We start from the raw sequence: 27,300 nt of genomic DNA on the forward strand, positions 1-27,300 counted from the left end.
CTGATCTCACAAAAGACACACATAAGGTTACGTCCCTTATGTCAAATGAACATTACAAAGTCAAGATTAATGTTTGGATCAAAATTGCAGACTTTTTAAAGAGAACTTCTCTTTTGTTTTACTTTCTTGAAAAAGAAAGTTTGGGGCCATTAGATGAAACTAAGAATACAATTAGCTAAAGGGAGAGCTTTGTCTTCTGTCTTTTAGATTGGAATACTTTAAGGAAGTGATCTCCATCTTACTTGATAATCACTACAGCAATCCAGTCAATCCTTCCATTGTCCTGGAGTCAATCTTTTGCCGTCAAATATGTTTTTTATTCATCAAATGGTCTGAAAGTAATAGTGGTTGTTCGATACTATGCTCTTTATGATTAAACTAAATCTGAAGTAATTTGATGAATGTGTGTGTGTTTTATGGAATTTTATAACTCCTGTCAAACAGACCCCACAGCACTAAGTGAGGTATTGGAGCACATTGTCCCACCATGCTGCTCTCCAACATATCTCTGATGTTGGCTCAGTCACCTGCACTACTGAGGTCATTAGCTGTAACTTGTAAACGAGTAAACAAGTGCAGCAACGTTGAAAAAATTTAAGAGTAAACTAGTAGACTGTAAAAATTCCTACATCTTAAGTTGTTAGGTGCAAAAATATCTACTAGTTAACTAGTGAGGCTCGGAAAATGTTTACTAGTTAACTATAGCTAAAATGTCAGCAGCAAATGAGAACATTTTTTCCTTACTAGTTTACGAGTAAAGCTCCATACGGTTTATAAGCAAACAAATAAGTGCAGCGATGTTCATTAGTTGAGCTAGCAGGTGTCTTGTTGGCTCGTCCTTATCTTACTATGTGTGGTAAATTTGTGGTAATGTGTCGTAAGACCACTAGTTGTACTTCAGTTCAACCCTTTAACACACATTTGTCCTTTCGTTTTGGAATTCAGGGCTTATAGACCTCTACGTAAAAGTATCCCCTGGATTTGAGTGGAAATAAAATGAAACAAGGAAATATTTTGACTTTATATCATTTTGAGTATTTGACCTGTCACCGAGTGGTATATGTGTATGTCTATAGGTATAAGTTTAGTGTTATGCTTTTTTTTTAATCATTTGAATATTTTTAGAGGAAGCACATATTCACACCTGCTGTCCTCTGGAGTCATCCGGTTAAAGTGTTATTTAAAATGTAAGGCCATTAAGACCTCATTTACATGTCTGTTAGTTGTTTTTTGTTGTTGTCATAAATATTGCTTGACCCCACACATCAAACATCCAACATCAAAGATGTTTTGGAGAGCAGCACGGTGCGACAATTGGCTCCATTACCTCACTTTGTGCTGCGGGGTATATTTGAAGACAACAGTTTTAAAAATCCATAAAACACCCTTACTTTAAATACTTCAAATTTAGTTGAATCATGAAGAGCATTGTCGAACAACCACCATTACTTTCAGACTATTTGATGAATAAAAAACATATTTGACAGCAAAAGATTGACCTTGGGGTCAGAAATGACCCCAGGACAACGACAAACAGCATTTTAACTCATCCATTTTTTCAGTAACATACTGGTTGTTACGGTTTGTTGATCAAATGATGATGAATACAAACTAAACTTACCAAATTAGATCTTCTTCTCGTCTTAAACTTTCCTGAATGGTTGTGAAGGCATCGGCACAACTTTGTCTTTCAGTTAGAGATCACTGTTTGAACTTTACATTCAGTTTCCCCCCTTTTTTGTACACGTGCAAGTCTCTGCTGCTAAAAGTGAAACGTAGAAGCCAGAAGAAGTAACAGGACCTGCTTACCAAATGGTAGACCACATGCACAGTTTTATCACGTAGCTTCAAGGGGAAGTGTGCATGTCCTTATTTTCATAAATTGTTTATAATTTTATGGTTGCAAACAAACTGACACAAAGTGTGCTGAGGGGAAAACAGTGGATTGGTCGTTTAATTTTGAATTAATAAAAAATCAACCATGTTAATGTTTTGATTATCCAGAAACAACCCAGAAGAGGAAAAAATAAAGTTCCAAACCGCAGTGCAGGTTAGATTAAAGGTCAAGATCTGCACTATGCCCACTGGAAAAGGAAATTGCTGAATAAATTGTGTCCATGAGCAAGAGGCACAACTTTGAGCACAACCTCTCCACTCTTCAACTGCTTGGCTGAAGAGAAAAATGGGTCAGTGTGTTGTTCTGTTGTCAGACAAGAGGATGCGACACACTTCAACAAAAACAAAAGAAAAACACGACATTTTTAGATTTTGGGCACTTTGCCTAGGAAAAAGTGTGTTCATGAGTTTATGGAGAAATTATTGTCTCACGCCATGTGTTATTGTTTTTCTATTGTCAAACATCAACTGAGCAACAAAGACAGCCTGAAAATCCTCCTGAGCTTGACAACAACTGACAGTCTCAATCCTCATGGGGTGAATCCTCCTTGTATGATGGAGATTTTGGAAACTGGCCTCTGAATTGAACATATTGTATTACCCACAGATAATGGCAAAAACTGTGAATCTTAGAGCTACATTTTCTCACTATAGGAGCTCTCACCAACCTGCTTTTAGTTATCTTATTATGTTCTATAAAATGTGCACACATGGCCTGCTTAATGGGTGCTTGTTTCGAGACTGAGCTTTGCAAAGCTTTGCAGAAACGGAGCATGTGCTTTGCTTTTGTTTTGTTTTGTTTTTGCATACAGTAACCATGTTGAACATCAACTGTTTGTTTGTCTTGTGGCCTCTGGTCTGCTTGTTTGTGGTAGAGGGTGTGTCGGGTGACTAAGAGAGTGAGTGTTTCGTGACGCAAATCACGAATTAACATAATGACTCAACATACATTGATGTAACATAATGCAAACATTAGAACTTAATATTACATTTTTATGATAAACAGAAACATTGTTTTTTGTACTCATTGGAGTTTCTGATATAAATACAGGAAGTTAAACGTTTACTAAAAATGCTTTTCCCCAGTCATCATAAAATGTCGTTGTTATTGGACTGGATGAATCATCTCCATTGTGACCTTTTGACCCGAGGTTGAATTCTGATATTTCAATGACAAGTAAATGAAAGATGATTTGGCCTTCAGGCTGTATAAGAAAAAGTCAAGTTGTAGCTGAAAAAATAAAAATAATTGAAAACTTTTAAACGCTTGTATATAATAAAAGGACAACTGCTCTGTTTAAGGTATTACAGTTTAAACTTTGTACTCTCTTTCTCTCGAAATTAAGGTTTAAACATGAATCAAAGCAAACTGGCCAAGCATCAAGTACAAGACACAACTGAACAAAACTATCCCAGGATATGGTTCCTTAACTTCATCACAATAGTTTTTTTTTAACATTATTTAAGAGTTTGGCATGGTCAGCAAAGTGCAGAGATAAAATGACTTCAGATTGTTTCTGAGTTATAGTAATCAGCTTAAAACAGTCCTTGTCACATTGGATGCAGGTTAGACTCCGTCAGTTGTTTGGTGTGAGTCATCCCCCACTTCCTCCCCACGTTTCCTGTCTTCAGACTTAAAAACACACCGACACACACCGAAACTAATAATACAGAGCTGAAAGTTTATTCCGCAAGCAAAATAAAAGGTTGAGAGAAGGAAACCAAGAGTGATTGACTGAGGGCCTGAAAAACAAGAGTCGAGAATGGAAATCTGAAAATGCGATCTGGAAAAAGTTTTGGAAGGGCTTAACGGAACAGATGAGAACACAAGACACAAAAACAGATGACAGAGCAGAAAAGTTCTGAGAACAAAGTTGCCCTTTAACTTGGTGTTTCATGTTTTTAAATGTATTTTTAGTTGAGTATGGTTTTAGGAGAGGTGACCACCTTTCAAGCTGAAAACGTAGACTGCGTCCTCCAAACTGAAATAGGGACCATTTAAAGCCAGTGGGGGAAATATTCATCCTTTTAGAGAAACGACTCAAGGTTAAGTGTATGGTGACTGTAAAGGGGAATAGACCAGCATTGTCAAAGGAGCTTGGAGACTCAGTGGCTTCAGGATGTGAAAGGTTCTTGAAATCTCCAATAGACAACGAGAAGCCTTAAAGTACAGGAAATGTTACACTACATCCTGTTTATTAGGAATTACAGCTTTTAGTTTCAGCGGTTATTACATTTTTAACGCCACTCCAATTTTATTAAAAGCTGCTTCAAAGATATTATTCTCTGAAAATAAAGGCAGGAATCTAATATTGCACAGGATATGAAGGGGCTCCATATTTGGGACGGGCTCTGTTGTTAACATTAATTTGTTCTGAAACCCTTTGGGCTTATCCTGTTTTCACAAAGATATTTCCCAGATTGCCCATGATCTGGTATAAAACCCTCGCTATATTATGTCTCTGTGTCTTGGTTTCTTTATTTGTGTCCAACATATGCCTGTTTCTCTCTCACTGTTTGACTTGCTAGCACTTTAGTGCTTCCCTGACTTCATTCCTATCTGTCTGGTACTGTTTGAAAGTGCCCTTTACACGTCAGTCTTGTGGCGGATGGTGGTGGTGGTGGTGTGTGTGTGTGGTGTGTGTGGAGGGGGGGGGTGTCCATTGCTCTAACTAGGTCAGTGAAGACACACCCCTCTCTCCCCTGGCTGTGCCCCTCCCTCCTGTCTCCCTTCTTTTCCTTCTGCTCCCTGCTGTGACGCAATGCAGACTTTTTGCACTGTCTGCCTGTTTCTCTCTTGTTACACCATACAGCACCCGCTTCCACTTTATCCATTACATAAGAAAACCTCAAAATCAGCATCCAGGAAACACATCAGCTGCAAACAAAGACAACTTGCATCTTGAAAAAACAGTTCAACGAATCGGCCACACCATGTGGGCCTTATAACACGCCCGAGTCTCGAAGATTTGGCCCTACATTTTGTTTGTGATGACGGATTACGCAAGGCTGCATGATTGCATAATGTTTGTGGGGGTCTTATATTTGTGATCAAGCACCTCAGAAAGTGTGTCACTGATACACATTTGCTTTGGGATCACATAAATAAATTTCAAATCTCTTCTTTATTAGTTTGTGTCAGAGATGATCGATAACAATCTGTGCATTCATCTGCTGTTTTTGAACCTGATACAATACCCAACTGGTGACTAACTGTAACATGTGTCCGCACGGTCTGTTGACAATGTGGATTGAAAATCATGAAACATGCACGCTAAAGAGCAAACTCCAAGTATTACATAAGCCCAACATGTTGTACTGCAATCCCACCGCTAGATGTCTCTGCTGCTGTTGGCTGCTTATGGATGAGTCATCTGGGCGGTTTTACAGTGCATGAACTCAACTACCTGATTTAAAAATGGTAGTGTTTATCTCACTAAAGATACCAGCTGAGGCGAGATGTATGTGGATGCACAGCATACCACGTTTTGACCAGATGGTCTTAAGGTTAAAGAGAATAAACATAGTAAGAAATAAATCTAAATAGAAGATAAGCATAAAAGAAAATGAATAGGTATCCAGTAATGTTATAAGAAGGACTTTAGCATCGTTTCCAGAGGTTTATTCATTTTTTTTCTGTTTTCTGAGTAAAGCTCATCTGAAGTATTTAGAAATTGTGTGAGTCTCCAGCAGTGCCCAGGGCATGGCACACATGATGTAGGTCATTGGGATAAACATGAGGGAAGCAGGAAGATACCAGGCGGAAGCGAGAATAGTCACAGTTGAGGCAAATGCGCAGGAAATTGGATTTTTTTATTATTATTCTCCACCGGGCTGTGTTTGCTGGCCTTGTTTACTGTAGACAGACTTGTCGGGGGTCCATGTGGGATCACATATGTGGTCGCATGTGGTGCCTGTATGCTTCCATGTGTGGGTGCAATCACACTCGCCTGGTGTAACTGGGTCATGCTCACATGGCAGAGCACGTTGAGTCACACTCGAGATAAACACTGGGCAGTTGCCATAGAAACCACCTTGTCCTGTTACCACATCCATATTTGTATTTGCATCAGATTGACGCGATAATGTCCACACAGACAAAAGCTGCACAGCATTTCCACTTATGCGTTTAAGCCAAGTGTTATAATCTGTTGTAATGGCTGCATGTTACATAAATCTCCACTGTTTTCACAATGCATTAGCTAAATTAAAGGCTCTGTATTGTGACTGTGTCAACATAACCAAGTCCTCCCTCTATTCAAATGTCTGTGGGTGTGGATGTGGAACCTGCTTTATCAGGAACAAAGGCAGAGAGAAACTGAGGCTTGGAGGGGCGACTGAAAAGGAGACAGTGAATGACAGAACTAATGATTCGCTGCTGATTTTGTTTTTCAAGACAAGTCGAGACCTACTGTAGGAATCTAAACAGAGCTTGCAGTCTGTGTGCATGCATGCAGCCGAGGTTTAGCCACATGTCATAAGGATCTTTCATGTTTAAAAGTCACATTCATGTGATTTTGAGGTTTTGGGCAGTGGGCTTATGACTTGAGGTTTGTTTTTTTTATTCATGTGACAGCTTGTGTAAAATAAGAAAGGACCAATCTTCTCCTATTCAGCTCTCACTGTAGAGAGCTCGTGAAAAGGCATTCACTGTTCAGGTGCACTGGAGGTAAATTGTTGCTGTCCCACTGTACAATGGGGTCAGATGATTGTGTTTGCAGAAAGCAGCACATGCTGAAATAAAAATCAAATACAATATGGTGAAACACTTTGCGTCTGCACTTTGTTTTTACTCTGTCTCAGTTAAAGCAGCTCCTGTGGACGTGGTTTTATTTCTATTTACAACAGTTTGGTTTGAAGTATTTCTATTTAACATTGAATGATCATGCTTAAAGAATATATTTCTTCTTAACATTTTCTGAAAAATATCTTGAATCTGAGTTTATCTCCTTTGTCATGTCTGTGCAGGTGCGGTTTGTCCAGTTTTCATATAGGCCTACTGATTCAAATTTTGCAGAAACTTGATTGGTCAGTGCAAATCCCGCCTACAGCAGAGAGAAAAACTGATACGTAGTATCTGCAATAAAATATTCCAGAGTGGTGTTTCGTTTGCATATTGGCAGTTGTGTTTTTTTGGATCAAGTTCCTTTGTTGGAATCAGATTAGGAAAATTAGCTGTTTAAAGCCTTAAAGAAGAAGAGAATCCTATTTCAGTTGTCTTTCAGAGTTCTTTTTATTAAATCAAAATGAAAATCCAGTCTGTTCTCTGCACCTTCATCACTGTCTGGACAGACATAGACTGCAACAGACAATAAGGACTGCAGAAAAAAAGTCATTGGTGTCGACCTGCCCATCTCCAGCTACCTCACCATTTTCCAGATTTTTGGTCAATAGGTGTGTACTTGTTCTGTAATGTCTGAGAGCTGGGGGAGTGCGAGTACTCAGTGAGATGAATCTGTACCTATATGACTTTTAACTGAACTCACATTAGTTTGACTGCAGGCTTTATCTAACGCTACAGTGTGGGCAGTATGAAAAAGATAAGAGGAGCCAAAGAGGGAAATAAAGAGGCAGATGTGCTTTAGTGTGGAGTGGAAACAGGAGCTGGGAGGGCAAAAAAGAGATCAGATGTAGGGGTCCCAGGTAGCTTAACGGTTATGTTGCAAACCCCATGTACAGAGGCTATAGATCTCATAGCAGCTGACGTGGGAATCCGACCTCAGCCTTTTGCTGTATGTCATCCTCCACGCTCTCCTCCCAACATTTTCGATTCCTCTTCAGATGTCCTATCTAACAGAAGCAAAAAGGCCTACAAAATACATCCAAAGAAAAAAGAAGAAAAAAAGAAAAGAAATGAGAAGTTAGAACTTCATCTGACACAGTGACCTAGTGACGCAGCAAAGCTCACAGCTCCAGATTACAGAGCTGCAGGGAGGGAAGAGAGGGATTAATGCTGCAAGCAGAGAGGAGAAAACAGGGAGATTAAGCGAATGAGGGAACAGGGATTACAGCTCTGTAGGATGGCAGGAAGGAGCCTGAAATAATCTGAGCTAACGGACTAGCACAGTGTAGAAAGCCTGTGCATGTGGCTGTGATTGATACACAAGGACACATTAGGAAATAGCTGTAGTGAATTTTCTTATGAGGGATGCATGTAAAATTCCCACAATTTCTCAATGAAGGCATGCAAAAGATAGGAATGTGAGTATTCAATGCAGCTCAGGCAAAGAGCTCGGGCATGGGGCCCCACTGTAACCATGTGCAGCCAATCTGTTACAGTTAGTCCCTCATCCCTACAAAGACTCTTGATGTGAGCGAGGCCTTTAAATTCAACCCAAGGCTGCATCGACTTTGATCTAAGTCAGGAGAAACCTTCTGCCTTCTGTTCATGACAACAACAAAATGCCTGCCTGGCATTCAGAGAGATGGAGAGGCTTTCATCGATGGGTTGAACATTTGAAAATCCGGTTAATAAACACATAATGTTCGGATAGGTTTTCTCCGTGTAGATGATATTCATGTGTTGGTGACATCTGACAAGTCCCAGCAAGAGCAGCAACAAACTACTGAAGCTTTTCCTTACATTTTCTGATGATTAGGGAGGTCCTCCTTTAATGATATTTATAAAAAGGAGAGTTTTCTTCAGTGCGTTATTGCATACAGACTTTAAACATATCCTGGAAGGGGAGAAATACAAATGCAACGTTACTAGCGTTATACAACAATAGCCCTTGTAAACATAAGGAAGTATATAAAATGCAAATCTCGTACAGCACAGGAAGACAACAACAAAGTATTAACTTAGTGAACTGAAATAAAATATCAATAAGAAGTTATACTCAGACAAGTGGGTGAAGTAAAGAAAAACCGTCCAAAAACGATGTTTTACAAAGAAACAAAATAAAACTGCTTAAAAAACTTACTTGAGGGGGCGCTGCAGAGTGGCAGCGCACACATCACCATGTATCGAGGCTCTAGTCCTCACGGGGGCGGCCCGGGCCCTCATATATTAGCTGTAAAAGCAGACTCATCTTCAACTTTCATTCATCACTGAAAACCTTTTGTTTCTACTCTCACAACTGTAACTGTCTGTCTGTACCCTGTAGATGTGTGTTTATTTGTTTTTTCAGTTTGACTTAAATATCACTGCTTTGTTATATTACATCACTAACAAACAAAAAATAATCGATCAATCTTTGTTTGGATAGCGCCCATCAATAACAAATGTTATCTGGAGACAGTTTACAAAACAACCGGAAAAAACCTTACTCATGTTACAAAAGAGCTAATGTTCATCCACCATGAGCTCCGCATTAAGTAACACTTTGCAAAGTTACAGTGGCAAGAAAAAACATCCTGGAACTGCAGGAAAATGTCTTCATTTCACCAAAGGGACAAAAAGGGGCTCCTTATGACACGCAATTTATTTATAGGCCATGTTTGAGTGGGTTTTTAAAATGTGTTTTAATGCTTCTCTGCAGGGAGATCATTTCTGTTTATTACTGGCTCAACAGAGCTACCAAAAGGAGACATATTGTGAAAAATCCACTTTTACAGTGTTTTTGAACATTTATTTGGGTAACCTGAGTGTCGACCGCTATCAAAATAAATCCATCCAGTCATTTGTTTGTGGTCTGCATAAGTCTTACCACACAGAAAAATGCTCAGTTTAAAATGTTCTCGGTTTGTGACATCCCAAGTAGGATACTAGTAGGAAAATCCCCTCCTCTGGTATCTCTGCCCATGGTGTCCACCTCCAGCCTAGAGCAAAACTTCTGCACAGGTCCACCATTTTTATTTTCTCTACAGAGGAGTAATGTCTACTGGAAAAAACTCAGGCGAGGCCTCATTGTATTTATATTTTGAGAGAGCAGGTTTCTACAGGGTCACAAACCTCCTCTGGTGTTTGATTCATGTTATATTTTGACCAAAGCACAGTGTAGATGTTTCATTTAGACCACAGTGGACTGTTAGAAAATGGGAAAAATGGGAATAATATGTCTTTAATGGCTATGTTACTAAGGACTCGGTTTTCTTTGAATGAACAGATCAAAGGTAAATAGGCTATTTTACCTGTGAGTTGTTGTGCTGCAGCTTTGCTTGCCACACGTTAACATTTTAAATATCTGTCTATTATTGCAGCTGCTCTGCCTGCATGACTTCCCCTTTTACTTCTTCATCCTGTTATGCTTTCAATGGCATTCTCAACTAAGTCCTGCCAAATCATCTTCTTCTCTCTCACCCATTCTCTTCTTTCATGTCTTACTTTATTATAAGGTAACAAAATGTCTGCCTTATTCCAGCTACACCAAGGCCTTGCTCCTCCTCCCACTCTTTCTCGCTCTCTCCCTCCTCTGCTGTCTAACTGAGCTGCAGCGGTTACATAAGAGCTAAGGTCAAAGTGTCACTGCCGTTGTCAAGGGAGACATAGAACAGAGGGGGCTTTGAAGCAGACATGCAGGGGGGGAGAGAAACAGCACATAATAAGCTAAGAGGAAAAATGTGCAGGGAAGGCAACATTAATTAAGGTTTGAACATGTTTGCAAGGCTACATTCGTTTAAATGTAAGACAATATTTTATTTTGACTCTGGGAAATGAGAAGAGGAACTGTATAAATAAATTATGATCCGCATTTTTATATGAAGGAACAAAACCCGAGAAAGGTTAAAAGAGGAAAAATAGAAAAGAATGTGAATCCTTGTGTTTCCCTGTTTGAGTGAATGCATGTGTTCGATGTGTGCAAGAGAATCAGCAAAAAGAATCCGTGACTGTAGGCGCTCTGTGCTCGGCTGCTCCACTAACCTAGTTTGAGTAATCTCTGCCTTCATGCTGTTTCATAACACTGCTGCCAGAACATTGCATCATAAAGCCACCCATTACAGCAACACCACTGCCACCCCTCACCCTCCATAGTACCCACACACCTCCTCATGGGCACATGTCACACACATTTACAAGTTTTTAAAAAAGGAAAGGACTGCACACAGACAAGAGATGATTCATGCAAGCGGAAAATCACAAATGTTGCTGCAATAAAAGACGAGGCTTACATAAATGAGACGCAATTGATTCAGTAGTAGGTGTGTGATATGTCCTTGCATGTCCAGTTGAGAAATGTGAAGATGAATCAGGAACCAGACGACTGTGATCCAAGTCTGTGACACCACTCTAAGCTGGTTTGAATTTTAGTGAGCCATCAATGGGAGTGAGACAAGAGACATTTTATTATAATCCTTTACAAAGAACACCACCGAGGGACAAGGTTCATTTGAATAGCTTGATTAAATATGTTACAAGTCCATATACTGGGTGTCTTAAGTCACTGCAGAGAGATTGTCCAACAATTTTCAAAAACTAAAAAAGCTTTTCCCCACATTTTTTTTAAAATAATTGTTGGAATGAGCGTGTCATTGTCATATATTCATGTACCACTTTAAAGATGACTGCACCACTAAGTGCAATGTTTGGAAGTGTTGGGGATTCAAATCTGCCAGCAACTTGCTTAAATATCTCTTCTAATAGATTCATCTATCTCAGTTCATTTGGACTATGAAGTGTAACTATATGGGAAAACTGCTCATCCCAAGCCACAACTGATAAATCTAAATGTGCTGTTCAGACAAACAGTCCAAAAAAAGACTTAACAAGCATTACAGCTTGTTATTTTAGGAAGCTGGCTGAGGCCAAATGGTTACATAAAACTATCCAGGTCAACACCATTACAGCACATACAGTAAATACATTCAGAATAATGCCTCAGCATGCACAAGAAAGAACCCGTTTTTCAACTTCCTCATCACCTGATATGACTGATATGAATCTATGATATGGTTATTAAGACTACAGTCTGCAGTTACGCTAACTAGTGCAAATGGCATTACATTTCAAAGGCAGAGGGGGAAACGCAAACATTGAAATTTGTGAACGCAAAAGTGATTTGGGTTTGATTAACTGACTTATCTCTTTGCAGTGATCATCTTTATTTTTAACCAGAGAGAGTAAGAGCTGAACACTAGTCAATCATTTGCTTATCCACCTTAAACTCGCTCCCGTCTGCGCGCCCCCGCGAGAGGAGCTGTCGGCAGTGAGATCATAGGAGAGTCCACGCTTGAAGAAAGTAGGTTAGCAGGGTAGACTGAGAGGAAAGCAAGCAAAGAGTCAGAGAGCAGTGGGGGGGTGTTGAACACCACTCGTCAAACCGTGTGGGACTATTCTGTCAGAACACTTTAGCCAAATCTATTAACCGAGGCTGTAAACGATGCTATCCAAGTCAACATTCTGCACTATTTTATTTTACTCGGACTTGGCGGAAGGATAGAGGAGTTTCGGTATTTTTTTTTTTCATCGTGTATTACGAGAGTTGTCTGCAGCCGGACAGAAGTTAATATTTACACAGCCAGGTCACTCTGGCACTGCGTTTTATCCTGATCTTTCCTGTCATCTACATGATCCACATGTAGCCGAGTTTCCAACGTCCACGACTCAACAAGAACACGTCAAACATGAGAGGTAAGTGGATGTTTGTGTCACAATACATGTGTGCATGTTTGGATGCAACTTGGTAATGATCAGAGTTCAGTTTTGAACAGACTTCAGCGGCCACATGTGCGCGGACAAGGGTTTGAGTGCGCCTGTTTTCCTTCCTGTGTGCATTAATCCTTCATGACTGGATTATGGTTGCACAGAGCCCGAGGCTGCATGCTCTACTGAATGTCAGCATTTAGTCAAACCAGAGCTTGTTTGAACAAATAGAAATAGAAAATGAAAAATGTTTTCTTAGACATGCTATTTGGTCTGTTTATGGTTCAATCAGCCCAAGATTTCTGTGGCACACATGCGTGACTTTGTCATCTGATTCACGGCGTTGCAAAATGCGTCTTAATTTTAATGAAATATGATTTACATCTCACCTGGTAGTCCTTCTGTAAAAGATTGTCTGGGGATCCATGTTAGGCGTTATGCAATAGGGAAGAGGGAGGGGCATGAGAGAGAGAAACTAGAATTATGTAATCAAGATGTTATTCGAGTCCATCCGGTTTTTAATCAAGTAAAGTCAACACTTTAATAGTGAACATTTACAAAAAGAGCCTAACATAATATAATATTAAGTTATTATCTACAATATATTTGAATGTAAACAACCAATGTTGCGATATTCAACACTTTTTCTGTTTAACGACCTTTTTTAAATATGTTGATGTAAACTAAACAATGTTGTATCATTTTCTTTACAAAAGCAAAATCTAAGCATTGAGTGTGTAGTTGTGACGTTGTTGTGATGCGATGGCTGTGCCAGCATGGCCGACAATGTGACTGTGTGTGGGGGGGGAGAGGGAATCGGCTGTTCCACTGACCTAGTTATGTCACCAAACATTATACAGCAGCAAACGCAGCGGAGGGAGGAGGAGCAGCTCAGGGAAGCGCCTTGCCGCGGGACGTGCACCTCCATGTGCGGTGCCATGCGCGCTCACTGGTGCAGACTGAACTTGAACTTGGAAATGGGCACGGCGGATAATTATTAACAAAAATGGTTGTTTGATTACAGCCTACGTAAAAATGTCAAACAAGTTCACTAACTATAGTAAACTAGGCCCCCGCGCGTCATGTTTTCGACATGGAGATTTTTTGTGCATTTGGTGTTGTGCACACATTACATAATGTCATCTGAATCTAAAATGCAAGTTATTGCGGCACTCTTTGGTTGATAACAAAAAAAACAACTCAGATGATACTTTAAATCATCCTTGTTTTTAAAGATTTGTTTCCATGTTGTTTCATTTTTGTTGCTTTTCTGAGCTTTGCAAAACGCTACAATCTTTTGTTATGCAGGGCCGGAGACAATCTTTGAGGAGGTTGGGTTTTTTTTTTTTTTTTTTTGGGGGGGGGAAGAGATGAATTTTTTAACTTAAAAGAAGAGAGGGAGGGAGTCATGAAAAGCTGAGGGGGCCTCTCGGGTAGGGAGGTTCCAATTCTGGCAGGATATCCAAAAGTAAATAATCCTCAGCCCTTTCTGTTCTCTCTCACTGCACTGAAAATGTAGGTTAGTCGCTCAACCTGTTGTTCCCTTGAAAGAAGAGCATGTCAGCATTTTTAGCCCTCTATACACTCAGATCTGTAATCTTATGTAAGTCTGAATTGTTAAGTCTTTCCAGGAGCTTTACCATGCTGACAGACATAGAAAGGCCTTTAGTAGATGCCTGGATATCTGTTTTACTGTTCTGGATAGAGGTGTGCACTTTAAGTTTCTTCAAGCCATAGAGAAAGATCATGAGACTCATTCCCACATCAACAACCAGCAGAGGAAAGCCATGAAATTCTCAGCAGTGTTGTAATCCCCCCTCAGTGGGCCTCAGCTTGGCCTCCTCTGGTATTTGCATCTTTTAAAATAGAGCCCCTTGATTTGAATGCAGAGGCTGCTCATACAGGATAGTTTGTATGTCTCATCTGTTCTGTTTTTCATGCATCAACCTTGCGAGGGGAAGAATGTCAGATGCGCGTACGAGGATGGCATTTTCAAAGATAGAAGCAGAAGGTGTGAAAAGAAACCGGGTTTGGTTTCATATCTGACAATATTCGATCGCTTGAGATTTTGCAAGCTACCCGTCTTACGGACACAAGATAACACTAAAACATTCCCCTACATGGAAATGATTTTAAAAGAGGAAGAAAGCGAAGAGGACAACCATATTTGATTGCTGTGATGCTGCTATGCGCTGCACTGTAAGCCTACACTCCACAGAGAGGCATGACAGAACAAGTGCCTCAGCATTGCTAATTTGTATAGAGCTCAAGCACAAGGCCCCTCACCTCGTACTGGGCTTGTTTTCTCCTCCTGCCAGTCATTCGTACAGCAGGGAAATGAAAGAAAACACACAGATTGCCAGTTTACTGCACCTTGTGTCAATCTGTTGCTTGGGGACATTTGGCAGTAAGCACATTATTGTGACTTGCATAACAAGTAAACATGAACGACCTGTACTGAGTCTTCAGATTGGAAAACAGATGTGTGATTAGGTCTTGTTTGCTTCAGCACAAATATGTTAGTAAACACGTTGAGGGTCAAAATTCATCTTCTCTCCTCTGTCACGCTGACACACTGACACAGTGACTGCCAGACTCTAGTCCAGCAGGCTCATGTTGGACAATTACAGGCTGGGGTTTTTTTTCTCCATATTAGATACCAAGAAGTGTTGGAAACACAAAGTCAGTGATTGCCCTCCTCCTCACACAACCCCACCCTTCTGAATTAGCCTTAAGTACAGATAACACGGCTACACATTTAGCTGGCTGATAAACACTCCTTGGGGGTCAGTGTTGTTTGAAGCAGAACTGTACAAAGTGTCTGTTGCCAGTTTGTTTTTAGCAGAGGCTTGGGTGTGCCACACAAACTTGATGATGTGCTGATCAAACAGATGCCAACTCAAAGTTTTCTTTGTAGACTTGGTTATTGTGTCAGTGGTTGAGAAATGTAAAGAGATAAAGGTAGCAGGATTCATTCATCATGTGAGCAAGTAGCAGGATTGGTATGGATCTTCTAGGAATGGAGACTCTCTCTAGAGAGCTTAAGGTCAAAGGCTAGAGACTGGTCCTGAAGCAAAGGTCACCATTGATGTTTAGGGTGAAAGACAAATGTGTCTTTAACGTTGGCTTAGCTACTGGTACGATGTGAGTCTCTATTGTCATTCTTGAGACAGTTGAATTTGACATATCTTTTTGTAAGTTGATTTCAACAGAGTGTACAGTATATCTCTTAACAGGGACGTTTTGAAGAGATTAAATGATATGTTGGTTAAATAAATAAATAGATAGGCCAAAGGTCATTTGGTAATATATTGTTAAAGTTGCTTTTCAAGCAGAAAAGAAAAAAAAAAAAACAGAACAAATATTGGCTTCTGCTTCTTAAATGTGCATAGCTGGTGGTTTTCTAAGTCTGATTTGAGAGTAAACAGGCAATGGACAGATTTTTATTGGGGTTTAATCCAAACTTAAAATGTTTGATCTGTGACACTTTGGCATCGTAATCTTATTTTTTTTATTGAAGTGTCAACATATTTCATTATTTAAAGAACTGGCTGAGGATTTTTAAAAGTAAAGTTAAAATGATAACAATCTTTAGTGGGTTTTTTTGTTTTTTTTTAAGCATTGGCTCAGTTCTTCAAGTAACCAACGGCTTCTTGTGAAGTTTATGTTAAAAGAAATGATATGTATTTAGATTATTGGTTTCAGATCATTTTTATTGTCAGGAAACTACATTTGATTAAACTGTGAAAGTGTATACTGTACCTGGCTGTGGTCCAACCTGGGCAGAGAAACTCTCAAGTTGAATGTCAGCTATTCAGCCCCCTCCCCTTTTTGACATTGAGCCTCTGCTTCAACCCGTTCTATTCTTGTCTGCGCTGAGAGCCAGAATTACACAGTTGCCCAGCCACCCACCCTCGCTGCTACAACCACACATGCACACTGTCTCTCTTCTCTGACTCTCTGCAGAAATGCAGCCACAACCCAGACTCAGTGATATGCCCCCTTAATGTTCTTTTATTTGTGTTGTCCAGAAGCTGTTATGGTAACAAGTATCTGAAAAAAAGTTAAAGAGAAATAAACTCAAGAGTAATCCGTGTAGATCAGTTGTGGGCAATAACCAATCCAGCCAATTGCAGTTTTCAAGTCGTTTTATGTCTATTTATTTTCAATAATGTTGCTGTTATGTAACTGCCACTTTTATGATGCAAGCTGTAAGCATACAGGGAAACATTTGTTTTAATCAGGAAGTCTGAGCAATCTACAGTTCCACCTTAAAACTGGTGTGTATAGAGCCAGGCGCGCGCCTGCCTCCCTCCTCCCTCTCCCCCTGCAGTGGGAAAGTGTGTCAGTAGGACAGAGTGTCCACATGGGCTGACAGGCTACAGTGCCCGACTGACAGATGACTCAGCCAATACAGAGGACGCCGCGAGCAGCTCTCAGCCAGTCGTAAAGAGATCGTCTGCGGAGGGTGGGGTTTCAGTAATGCTAGAGTGAGCCGGCTGAATGAGTGTTGTGAGGTATGCACACAGACGAGAGTTATATAACTGAGCGATCAGGGAGGGGTGGAGGGGGAACCTGAGAGAAAGGGAGGAGGGAGATATTTTTCCATTGCATGCCTGCAGCTGCCGTGATCAGTTGGAGTATTTTAGTCAACAGTTTTAGAGAAGAGACAGACGACCGTGTCATTAAAGGGTGGAAAGAAGGGAAAGTTGGTGTTTTCCAGTACCTAAGAGTGCAAGAATCCCTCCTCAATTACACAAACGCAGGTTTTTCCACAAAAAGTGGGACAAATGGGATTTTTTTTTGATAAATTAGTTGAAGATTAAACAAATACCAAGGCTTAGCAACGGTTGTTTACTGATATGGCTGCTGTTGTTTATGTTCTTCATGAAGAAAGGACTCTTTGTGCATATGTCATATCAGCAGAAGTCACGTGATTCGCTATCTGTTTGTGTCTCTGTTCTCACATGCTGGGTTCAGAGACACACACTTAATGGCTAGTTATCTGTCCTCTGACTTATTATAGGAAAATGTGTCTTCAGGGTTGTTCTAATCAACAAAATAATGAATAAACAAGTAACACAGGATTTCAGGTGGCTCATTGCTCTGACCCTCAATGTGTGCTTTTAACTATGATCACTTTTGTCTGGTGCAGAAGAAGATTTGTTCCTAAATGGGTTTATCATTTCCTCATAATAAAACTTCAGTTCAGTTCATTATGTGTTCTGTTGGAGGACCATAATAAAGCAACAGTTCAGGTGTCATAAAGCACAACAAAAGAGACAAAACACACACACAAAATAGGATATAAAAATGATAAAAGTAGTGTTTCTTACTAGAACACATGTACAGATGAGGAGTTTCAGGTTCTGACCTCAGGATCAGACTGCATCAGACACCAAGAGGGACTTCCAAGAAATATTACAATGGGTGTCAACCTAGAAACATTACCTATAGAATCTATTTGCATTTAAAAGAAAAGGTCTGCCAACAAAGGGATGCAAAGAAAAATTCAATGTTGCACCTGAATGAAAGTTGTTTAAAGCTTTGTTGCTGTGTTTTGTATCAGCCTGAGGCAGGAGATAGCATTAGAGCTCTGAGTACACATCGCTACATCAGCCCAACTGTGACAAGGTAATGGCAGGGGCTAAAGTCATGATTGCACCACATACAAGACAAGTAAAGAGGGTTCAAGAGGGGGGGGGGGACAAAAGTAGCACCTGCAGAACAGACAGTCTTTAAAGAAGGGATGAAGATGCTGCCAAGATTGAAATGTAATAATTTCCTATTTAATGACACTAAATGGGAACAATCACAGTCCAATTTTTCAATTCAAAAGAGGAATTATGCAAAACAGCATCATTTTGCATCCTTGTCAACTCCAAGTGGATGTATTATAATTTTTTTACAGCTGTGCATCATTAGCACAGTTGGAAATGACTAATATGTCACTGATATTGAGCCAAAAGGGCGACAGTTAAATATTGCTAACAGTGCACAATTGATAACTGGGTAGCACGGCAAAGAGGAAAAAGGAAGCCCTAAAAAACAACTTTACCACGAAAAACAATCCTGAGCGTTGATAAGTTAATCATTTAATATAAGGACAGTTATTGATTGCACTTGTGTTTGGGGAATTAGGTAAGAAAGAGGATCTTCAATAAAATCTTGGCTCACTTTTTTGTAAGAGGGAAAAAAAGGACATTTTCCCCACTGACAGTGGTTATAGGCCACACATGTGCATCTGAGAAAGTGTGTGTTATGTCTGATTGAATTGGTATCCTGTTACTTAATGTTGTGTTATCGCTTAGATATTAACTGTGTTTGGCAGCCCTCCACAGTATGACTCAATGGAGTCAAATAAGGCAAAAGCTGTATGTGTTGCAGATCTCAAGGTCACATAAGGTTTCAGTGGTCTGACCTCTGTTGTTTCTGTTCTTGCAGCTCAAATCGAGGTCATACCCTGCAAGATCTGTGGGGACAAGTCCTCAGGAATCCACTATGGAGTCATCACCTGCGAAGGCTGCAAGGTGAGGAGAAAACACACGGAGAGTGACTCTGGTTGTCAAAGTTAAAAAAAAACAAAAAACAAATCTAAAAGTCTGTTCAAGATGTATGCCTGCCATTAACAGTGTTTGAATGTGTGTGTCGTGTGTTACAGGGTTTCTTCCGCCGCAGCCAACAGAACAATGCCATGTACTCTTGTTCCCGTCAGAGGAACTGTCTAATCGACCGAACGAACCGCAACCGCTGCCAGCACTGCCGCCTACAGAAGTGTCTGGCTTTGGGCATGAGCAGAGACGGTAAACACACACACTCTGTAGTACCCTCTGACAATACAGCATGCAGCGTTAAAAGAGTAGTAATGTACAACAGCATATGTTTCACATCAGCTGAGTTAAGGAGGATCTTCTTCTTGTGTTGGTTGCAGAGAAAAAGAGATGTAATAAACAGATTAAACGTTTCATGTGAACTTCATTTGGGGACTTGAACATCGGGTTGTTATGTAATCTAAGTTATGCATATAGGTCTATGGCTCTTCAAAATGGGATGTGACTTGTTTCAGTTAGTTGTACAAGGTGTTGGATGTGTTCTAATGTAATAAAATGTTTTTTTCCCTGCAGCTGTCAAATTTGGTCGTATGTCTAAGAAACAGCGTGACAGCCTCTATGCTGAGGTGCAAAAACACCAGAAGTCCCTGGAGTGTGTGGGCTCTGGAGGGGGAGGACCTACCACTCTGTCCTTGACCAAGGAAGATAGTGTCTGTGGTGGAAGCCGGGAGGACGCTGAAGAGGGTCTGAGCCGTTCCTACAGCACTGGGGGCTCTAGCTCCACCCTCAGTGACCTTGATGACATTGCGGCGCTGCCCGACCTGTTTGACCTGCCGCTGACCCCCGAGGAGGCCAGCGAATACTGCAGCCTGGAGCTGCTGGGAGGAGGAGCCAGCACTGGCAACACCTCCAACTCATCGTCCGCTTCTTCTTCATCCTCATCCTTGTCCAATCAGAATTCCCCACAGCAGACCATGATGGACGGAGGGGACAGCAACGGACTCCAGCTTCTGCATACACACTCTCACGCACATCTGCTGGGACATACACATGCACTGCTGGACCACCTGCCTGATGACTGCTCAACAACAGACCTTGGTGAGTCCTGACTATGATTAAAAAGAACCTGTTGTGCATTCAGTCCTGGTGCCTCTCATTGTACCGTAATGCAACGTGAATTATTTGTTCTTGGGGTGGAGAAGATACTATCATCCTCAGAGATAAGATGATTAGATGAGCTGTTAGCTTCTTCCTTGAGGCTCGTGTAACACACAAGCCGAGTGGTGCAAAGCTTCAGTTATCGAAGGTCACACTGCCTTTACATGCACGCAAGATGTGTGCATGTAAACAATACCACTTTTACACTTAGCTCCACTCCCCTCTCTTGAAAGCCTGAAACTGCTACAATCCCAAACTACCTACTGAGAAAACACTGATGTTTAGGTTGTTTTTTGTCCTTCCACAGAGCGCATCACTCAGAGTATTGTTAAGTCTCACTTGGAGACATGTCAGTACAGCGCTGAAGACATGAAGAGATTCACCTGGGCACAATACACACCTGAGGAAACGCGGGCTTTTCAAAACAAGGTACGATATGAAACTTCTAGTGTATTCAAAAAGTGTTTGTAGTCAAATTTGAAGTATGACAAAATCTTAATAACTGCTCACTGTCACTGTGATGTACTTGAAAACTCACATCTCCTTCTTTGTATTACTTGTTCAGTCTGCTGAGTGGATGTGGCAGCAGTGTGCTCACCATATCACCAATGCCATTCAGTATGTGGTGGAGTTTGCCAAACGCATCACTGGTTTCATGGACCTGTGCCAGAACGATCAGATTATTTTGCTGAAAGCAGGTCAGTGTACAGCCTATAAATTATTCACAATCTAAATATTGAATGTTCAAGTGAATCCTTTCAAAGTCAACAAAGTCTGAAACTTGCTAACTTTAGTTCCTTCCTGTTTTTTTTGTCTCCAACCTTCTACCTTCACCTTATTTATTATCCATAATTTTGTTTCAATGAATGACACACACTTGGTTCAATTACTGGGGCTTAAAAACACCATTCTGGAAATAAATTCTTCAATTACTTTTCTGTATCTGTTCAACACATATTTAACTTTACATTTGTGACATACATTGCATATATTTGACAATGCATTTACATTATGTAAATCTTTTGAACTCTTAAAATATGGGTATCCATCTGTTTTTGAAATGGTTCAAAAATGTCTTATATATGCTGTGCTCCAATCTGGGTCAAACATTTAAATTATGTTGTGTTGTTTTGTGAATGTTGGAGTATCTTGGCCCCTCCCTATCCTTCCCTCCCTCTTCCTCTTCCTTCTCCATCTCCCTCCATATCTTTGGGTCTATCTGTGGCTACCATTTCAGGCTGTCTGGAAGTCCTGCTGATACGCATGTGCCGAGCTTTCAACGTCAACAACAACACCATTTTCTTTAACGGGAAGTTTGCCCCGGCTCACTTCTTCAAAGCACTTGGTGAGTCTCCGGTGGCAATGTTACTATCACATGTGAAAGCTTCTTTTGTGTTTTTTTTCATTTGTTGGAATATAATATGCAGGAACTGAGCTAAAACGAACACAATTCCTTATTTGAAATGACCTTGTTGTTTCGGATTCAAGTTAGCTGTTCTTAAAAGCGAGAACTGGCTAAAATTCCGACCAGGTTTTTTATCTCATGATGCTGCTTAAGCACCCTAAAGAACGATGGAAAAATGTGACTACAAATTCCAAAAAAACATTACTATGAACTAATTTAGGGAATGTCAACCAAGTTGTTTGGTATAAATATAATGCTAGTTAACATAACTGATTTTCTGTGTACATTTTTAATAACACATGGGCGCTTTTAATAGTGAGAAATCAGGCAACAGTGATTTTACTTAAATTAAGAAGTACCAGAGCTTCCCATAATGTTTAATAAGGCCAGAATCATATTAATCCTGGTAAGTTTGACAACTGACCCAATCATATCTAAGACCAGTGGTCAAACTTACCTAGTTACCGACTAAAGACTTCCAGTTATTGGTTTTCAAATATAATATTTCTGTTGTGTGTTTCTGCAGGTTGTGATGACCTGGTCAGTGCAGTGTTTGACCTCGGGAAAGGACTCTGCCGCCTGCAGCTGTCGGATGAAGAAATGGCTCTGTTTAGTGCCGCAGTCCTTCTGTCTCCTGGTGATTTTTTTTTTCATCTTTCCTGCTCACACAGACAGACAAAAAACACAATCATGCTCAAGGAGAAGACAATTTGACCTGCAGTAGCTTATTCATTGCTGTTTTGTTCTTGGTATAAAACAACATACTCAACTATGTAAGTTTTTAAATAGATTTTCAATTATTATTTATTCATTAATGTGTCACAAATAAACTTGTTCAAATCAAATTCCAATACTTAATATCCAGTTTTGACATTGCGTGGAATGGACAATGGGATACAAATGTTATTAATGTAAACGTAAATCTCAATAAAGGTCTTTAAGTTTCCTTATATACTAAATATTTAAGGCTGATTCTTTTGGAAATCTGAAAAGAATAAGATGTGCGAGACATCTGATATATTAGGCTAATTTGATTTAATACAGCAGTTACAACATTGCAGCCTTAGATTTGACTATTTAACTGTTTACACTAAAGGGTTGATATTAATGGCTTAACATTGTCGTTCCTGTAGATCGACCCTGGCTAACAGAAGGCCAAAAGGTTCAGAAACTACAGGAGAAAGTCTACTTGGCTCTTCAGCACAGTCTGCACAACAGCGGAGCTTCTGATGAGAAACTAGACAAGGTAAATACAAACACTCTTTATAAACAAGCATGTATTTACATGAATGTATGTATTTACAAAGTCGCCTTTGTATGTCTTCTGTTCCAACAGATGGTGTCCAAGCTGCCAATAATGAAGTCTATCTGTAACCTCCACATTGACAAACTGGAGTTTTTCCGTTTGGTCCATCCGGAGACTGCTTACAGTTTCCCACCACTGTACCGGGAAGTGTTTGGCAGCGAGTTGTCTCTGCCTGACTCCACCAACAGCTAGACAGACTAACCAGAGAGACGGAAAGAGTTTATTAAGAGGTAGGGAAGAAAAAGGAGAGACAGAGTACAATAGAGAAGTTGAAGCTCAATAACTACCAGCAGTAACGAGACAATCCAGTACTTTAAATACTCCGTCTCCCATGATCCCAAAGTAGTCCTCCATTTTCCCAGCAGGCAAAATGCACCTTACACTACAGACCACACATGCTTATGGTCCTCTGCGTATTGTAGCATTAAATACAAGCAGGATGGGCATAGTAGTAATAACACAGCAGCCCACTTAGCATGTGAAAGATCTAAGCTCGAACCATTTTTGAACATCAGATCCACGGAGGATCACCAAACCATTTATGAATGTACCTCATCGATCAGCACCAGTGCACCATTAAGAACCTATCTATAGTGAATGTACAACCCTGCCACTCTGAGACAGAGTTTTACACATAGTAAAAGAAGACATGTTTGATCAACAGCTCATTTGATACAACTTTCAGTCAATAAGTATCTCTGTATTAATACATCTCAGTATGGTATCATTGCGTATTCATACAGAGAATATCCTTTTACCGACCATTACTTATGGACCAAGATCATGAGTCATATCCCCATAAATAAAGGACACACAGATATGACATGACTCACAGCTCAGGCTGACTTCCATAATCAGAATAGAACCAGTCACGCACACATTTAGACAGTGTTCGGTGCTGCCTCTTTGTAGGCTTTTGTAATGCAATGAGAAACCTCAGTCCCACACACCCCTTTCCTTGTAAATGCCACTTAGAGACAGGAAAAGATGAAATTATCTTTAATTTATATACACATTTATAAACAAATATTTTAAATAAGAATGTAAATAGATGACTATATAAGTATATGGGGAGTGTTGGAGCGCGAGAGTTCAGTCCAGAGAGAAAAGTGGAAGTAAGACGTTGTAAAGGCAGAAGGGGAAAAAAAGGATGGATATTTCATGAAGGCAGATTTTTTTGGACTCAACTGTTTTTCTGGACTATTCCCTTTTTTCGACAGAACTCTCAGGTTTCCTGGGCAACAATCCCTTCTTGAACATGACGGCGAAGCCCAACTGGGTAAGGCGCGCTAAAGCAATGGGGTGGACACTTGTTGTAGATGCAACGCGGCGGGGGGGCAGCATTACCCAAAACAAAGGTGAAAATGACATTGCCTTTCTCCATTGTATTAATCAGAGAGGTTTCAGTGAACGCTGTTGCTGCCTGCCCCCCCCCCCCCCCCCCCCTGTCTAAAGAGACAGCAGGACAAACAGGACACTAAAGAAAACAGAAAGCAAGGCAAAAGACGACTTCATGAACTGTAAGATGAATGGGGATACACAGGGTTTCCTCACCTGTTCTTTTCTAATCATTAATCAGTACCATAGGTGTAGAATATTTGTCTGTCACTCATAATGTTTCATTTTGGTTAAAGGCTGGGATGCTCATGGTTCATAATATGTATCATAAACCCTCCTTACTGATTGGGGCATCTGTATTATTTTGTACATTTGCTGTCCCTCTCTCTTTTAGTCCCAAACACCAAGCACTTATACTTTTCTCTTTCTCACTGGATACTAGTCTAAGGCCAGAAAGAGCTACCAGCTGCCCCCTGAGTTGGGCCTCAAAGCCAGTAAGACTTGGTTTTCAGTCAGTTAGTTCATTATTTTTGTTTATATTCCACATCTGTTATTCAAAATCATCCACATCTGTTTATGTGAATCATGTACATAAAAACCACACTTCCTGCAGGCCGGTCTAAAATGAAGATAATGGTCATAATGTCTTACTTGGGTGCTGTGATGTTCTTGAGCAGAGTCTGCGGACCTGCTGCCTGCGGCTCAGGGAGCTAGCTGTGATCTCTTCTTGTTCCTTTATAACCTGTGTCATCTTTAAGCCTTGTGCTCCTCACACCTTTGCACCTAAGATGAGACCCATAACCATTATCACTGTGTTCTATTTTTGTGAATGTTACTCACAAAGTGTCAAAGCCCTTCTCGTGTGTCCTAATATTGTAACTTGACCTTTTTTTCAAGACATAGGAGTTCATAAAATTTAAAAAAACCCCGACTAAATCAGTTAAGAGTTACAGATGGATTTTATTATTGGGCTAAAATGTTTCTTTTGCTGTGATTTACATTTATTTGTCAGTCTTTTATTTACCTTTTCTTTAAGTGGCTCCACTTTTGTCTTGTAAAGTCAGTGATCTGTTTTTTGTTTTTTTTATTGAAGAAAGATTAGGACAAGTCAAATCAAGAAAGAATAGACTTTTTCCCTTCTCTTTCCCTGTATGACAAAATGTACAAGAGGTATATTACTAGTCCGAGTCACACAGCGCAATATATATTGTTGTCCAATGGGATGCATTATATGTGGTTTTAAGAATGTAATAAATGGTTTCCTTTTCTTTTAAAATGTTTCAATGAGTCTCATTTAACCTAAATGTTGAAGTTCATCCATCACAATTCCCTTATATTTTGTCTCTTGGTTTCCAATGAGTCTCTAATTTCACCAATATGTATATTTTACTGGAAATGTAAAAGATGATATTGACTGCTCTAATCCTTTAATCATTGTGTGCTATCTGCAAGCAATTCTTGCACATATAGGGGAAATTAGGAAACAACCAGTCAGAAATGCGATGACAGGTTGATTATAACAGTCTTTTATACATCAAAAAAACTTTCTGGTTGCAACTTTTTTTGACATAAGATTTGTTTTCAGTGCTATGTGTCTTTAGTTAAATAATTTTGAGAAAACAACAGGTAAATGGTTCATGTGATAGAAAACATAATCATTATAAACTCTAGTACCATTTGAAGACCCATCTTCACTTAACTATTTAACAAATCAGTAAATATTCTATTAATTGTGACAGAAAGGGAGTACAAAATTGGGTTAGCTACATTAATGTGATAATGGTGTGAGGAACAATCAGTTTGTGTTGATTTTGCCACCCCCTGTGGCAATACCTCTAAACCTTCAAGGCAGGGTGGTTAATTTTCTCCAGATGATCTTTTTAATATTTTGGTTGAAATTCAGGTATTAACAGAAATTAAAAATCTATGTGCTCTGAAAAAGGAGCAAAGGAAATCTGTCATCTGTAGCAGCTGTAAGCCTGTAAAAAGAGTCTGCCAAGAGGTACCTATTTGATGAACCAATCATGCCTCCCTGTCTCCCTGCCTGTACTCTTTGTACGAGCTCACTTTTAAAGTGGGTCACAGACAGGGTTTATACGAAGAGTCTTCAACAGGTAGCTTGCGGACAGGTTTCCAGTAGCTCCCCTGTAGGTTGACCAAACCTACAAAAACTAAATAAATAAATTCAACAACATTAAATACACCTTTTTCCACTATTCACTTATTTGGCCTATAAAAAAACAAGTAGTAATGTTTTCGTGGATATTGATGTGAATTTCAGATTATTGTATTTTCACACATGTACAAACAGTAGCTTAATTCAGCTGATGTTTGCTTTGTAAATAAATGCAAGCTATATAATAGCAAGCAAGTATCTCTTCGCCACTTTTATTTTGTAGCTCTCAGATGAAGAAAGGTTGGAGACCCCTGGTTTATACTGCGAGTTTACTTGCAGCTTCACCAGCAGTTTAAAGCTTCTTGTCAATGTAAAGGATGAGCTGAGGTCGTTTATACTGTATGTAAATGAGGGGGCGTGGCTTCAGAGGGATGGGTGGAGTCTGAGCACTGAGGGTGCTACTTTCAAAATCATGCTAAGTTTTTGAAAATTAACAACTCTTCGTTTAATTTTTAGTCTATGCCCTAAACCCCTTTCTGTTTGTGTCATGTACATGTGTAAGTATTATTATCTAACCAAAAATCTCATCATGCTGTCTTGTAACGACACAATAACACTCGCTTTGCAGTGTAGGATTTAAATAAACACCTGCTGGACACCTACCCAATCTGCATCGATTAAAAGCATTAAAAACTACTACAATTAATCAATCTTTGGGTTGTTATTGCTCGTGTACAGGCATCCCAATTCATTTATTTCTGTTTAAAAAAACAGCAAAAAAAGCTGACAGAAGGCAGGCGCAACACATAATAATATAGCTGAAAAAAAAGATGATTAATTTAGCTTTTAATTCATTTAGATAATTGGTCAAGACAGAAGGATGTTTGCATGCATGAATTGAGTGTGCTGGTGTATATTTGAGTGTTTCTGACCGACTTTCTCCTGCAGCATTGAGCCTCCTCCTCCCTCCTGCAGACAGCACATTGTGGTTGCCTATTAAGTTTTTAC

At 39.9% G+C, this 27,300-nt stretch overlaps 1 protein-coding gene across 1 annotated transcript; it reads left to right on the forward strand.

The window, feature by feature from the left end:
- Positions 1–11,976: 11,976 nt before the first annotated feature.
- LOC306826639 (nuclear receptor ROR-beta-like) lies at positions 11,977–25,452 on the forward strand. The gene is made up of 10 exons (XM_079348090.1): positions 11,977–12,406; positions 18,863–18,948; positions 19,080–19,221; positions 19,543–20,067; positions 20,435–20,556; positions 20,693–20,825; positions 21,365–21,472; positions 22,059–22,169; positions 22,666–22,778; positions 22,869–25,452. Exons 1-10 carry the CDS (start codon positions 12,400–12,402, stop codon positions 23,028–23,030), a joined length of 1,509 nt encoding a protein of 502 aa, XP_079204216.1. The 5' UTR covers positions 11,977–12,399; the 3' UTR covers positions 23,031–25,452.
- Positions 25,453–27,300: the final 1,848 nt, after the last annotated feature.

This window comes from Symphodus melops (genome assembly GCF_947650265.1).
Source record: "Symphodus melops genome assembly, chromosome: 7".
Lineage (NCBI taxonomy): Eukaryota > Metazoa > Chordata > Actinopteri > Labriformes > Labridae > Symphodus > Symphodus melops.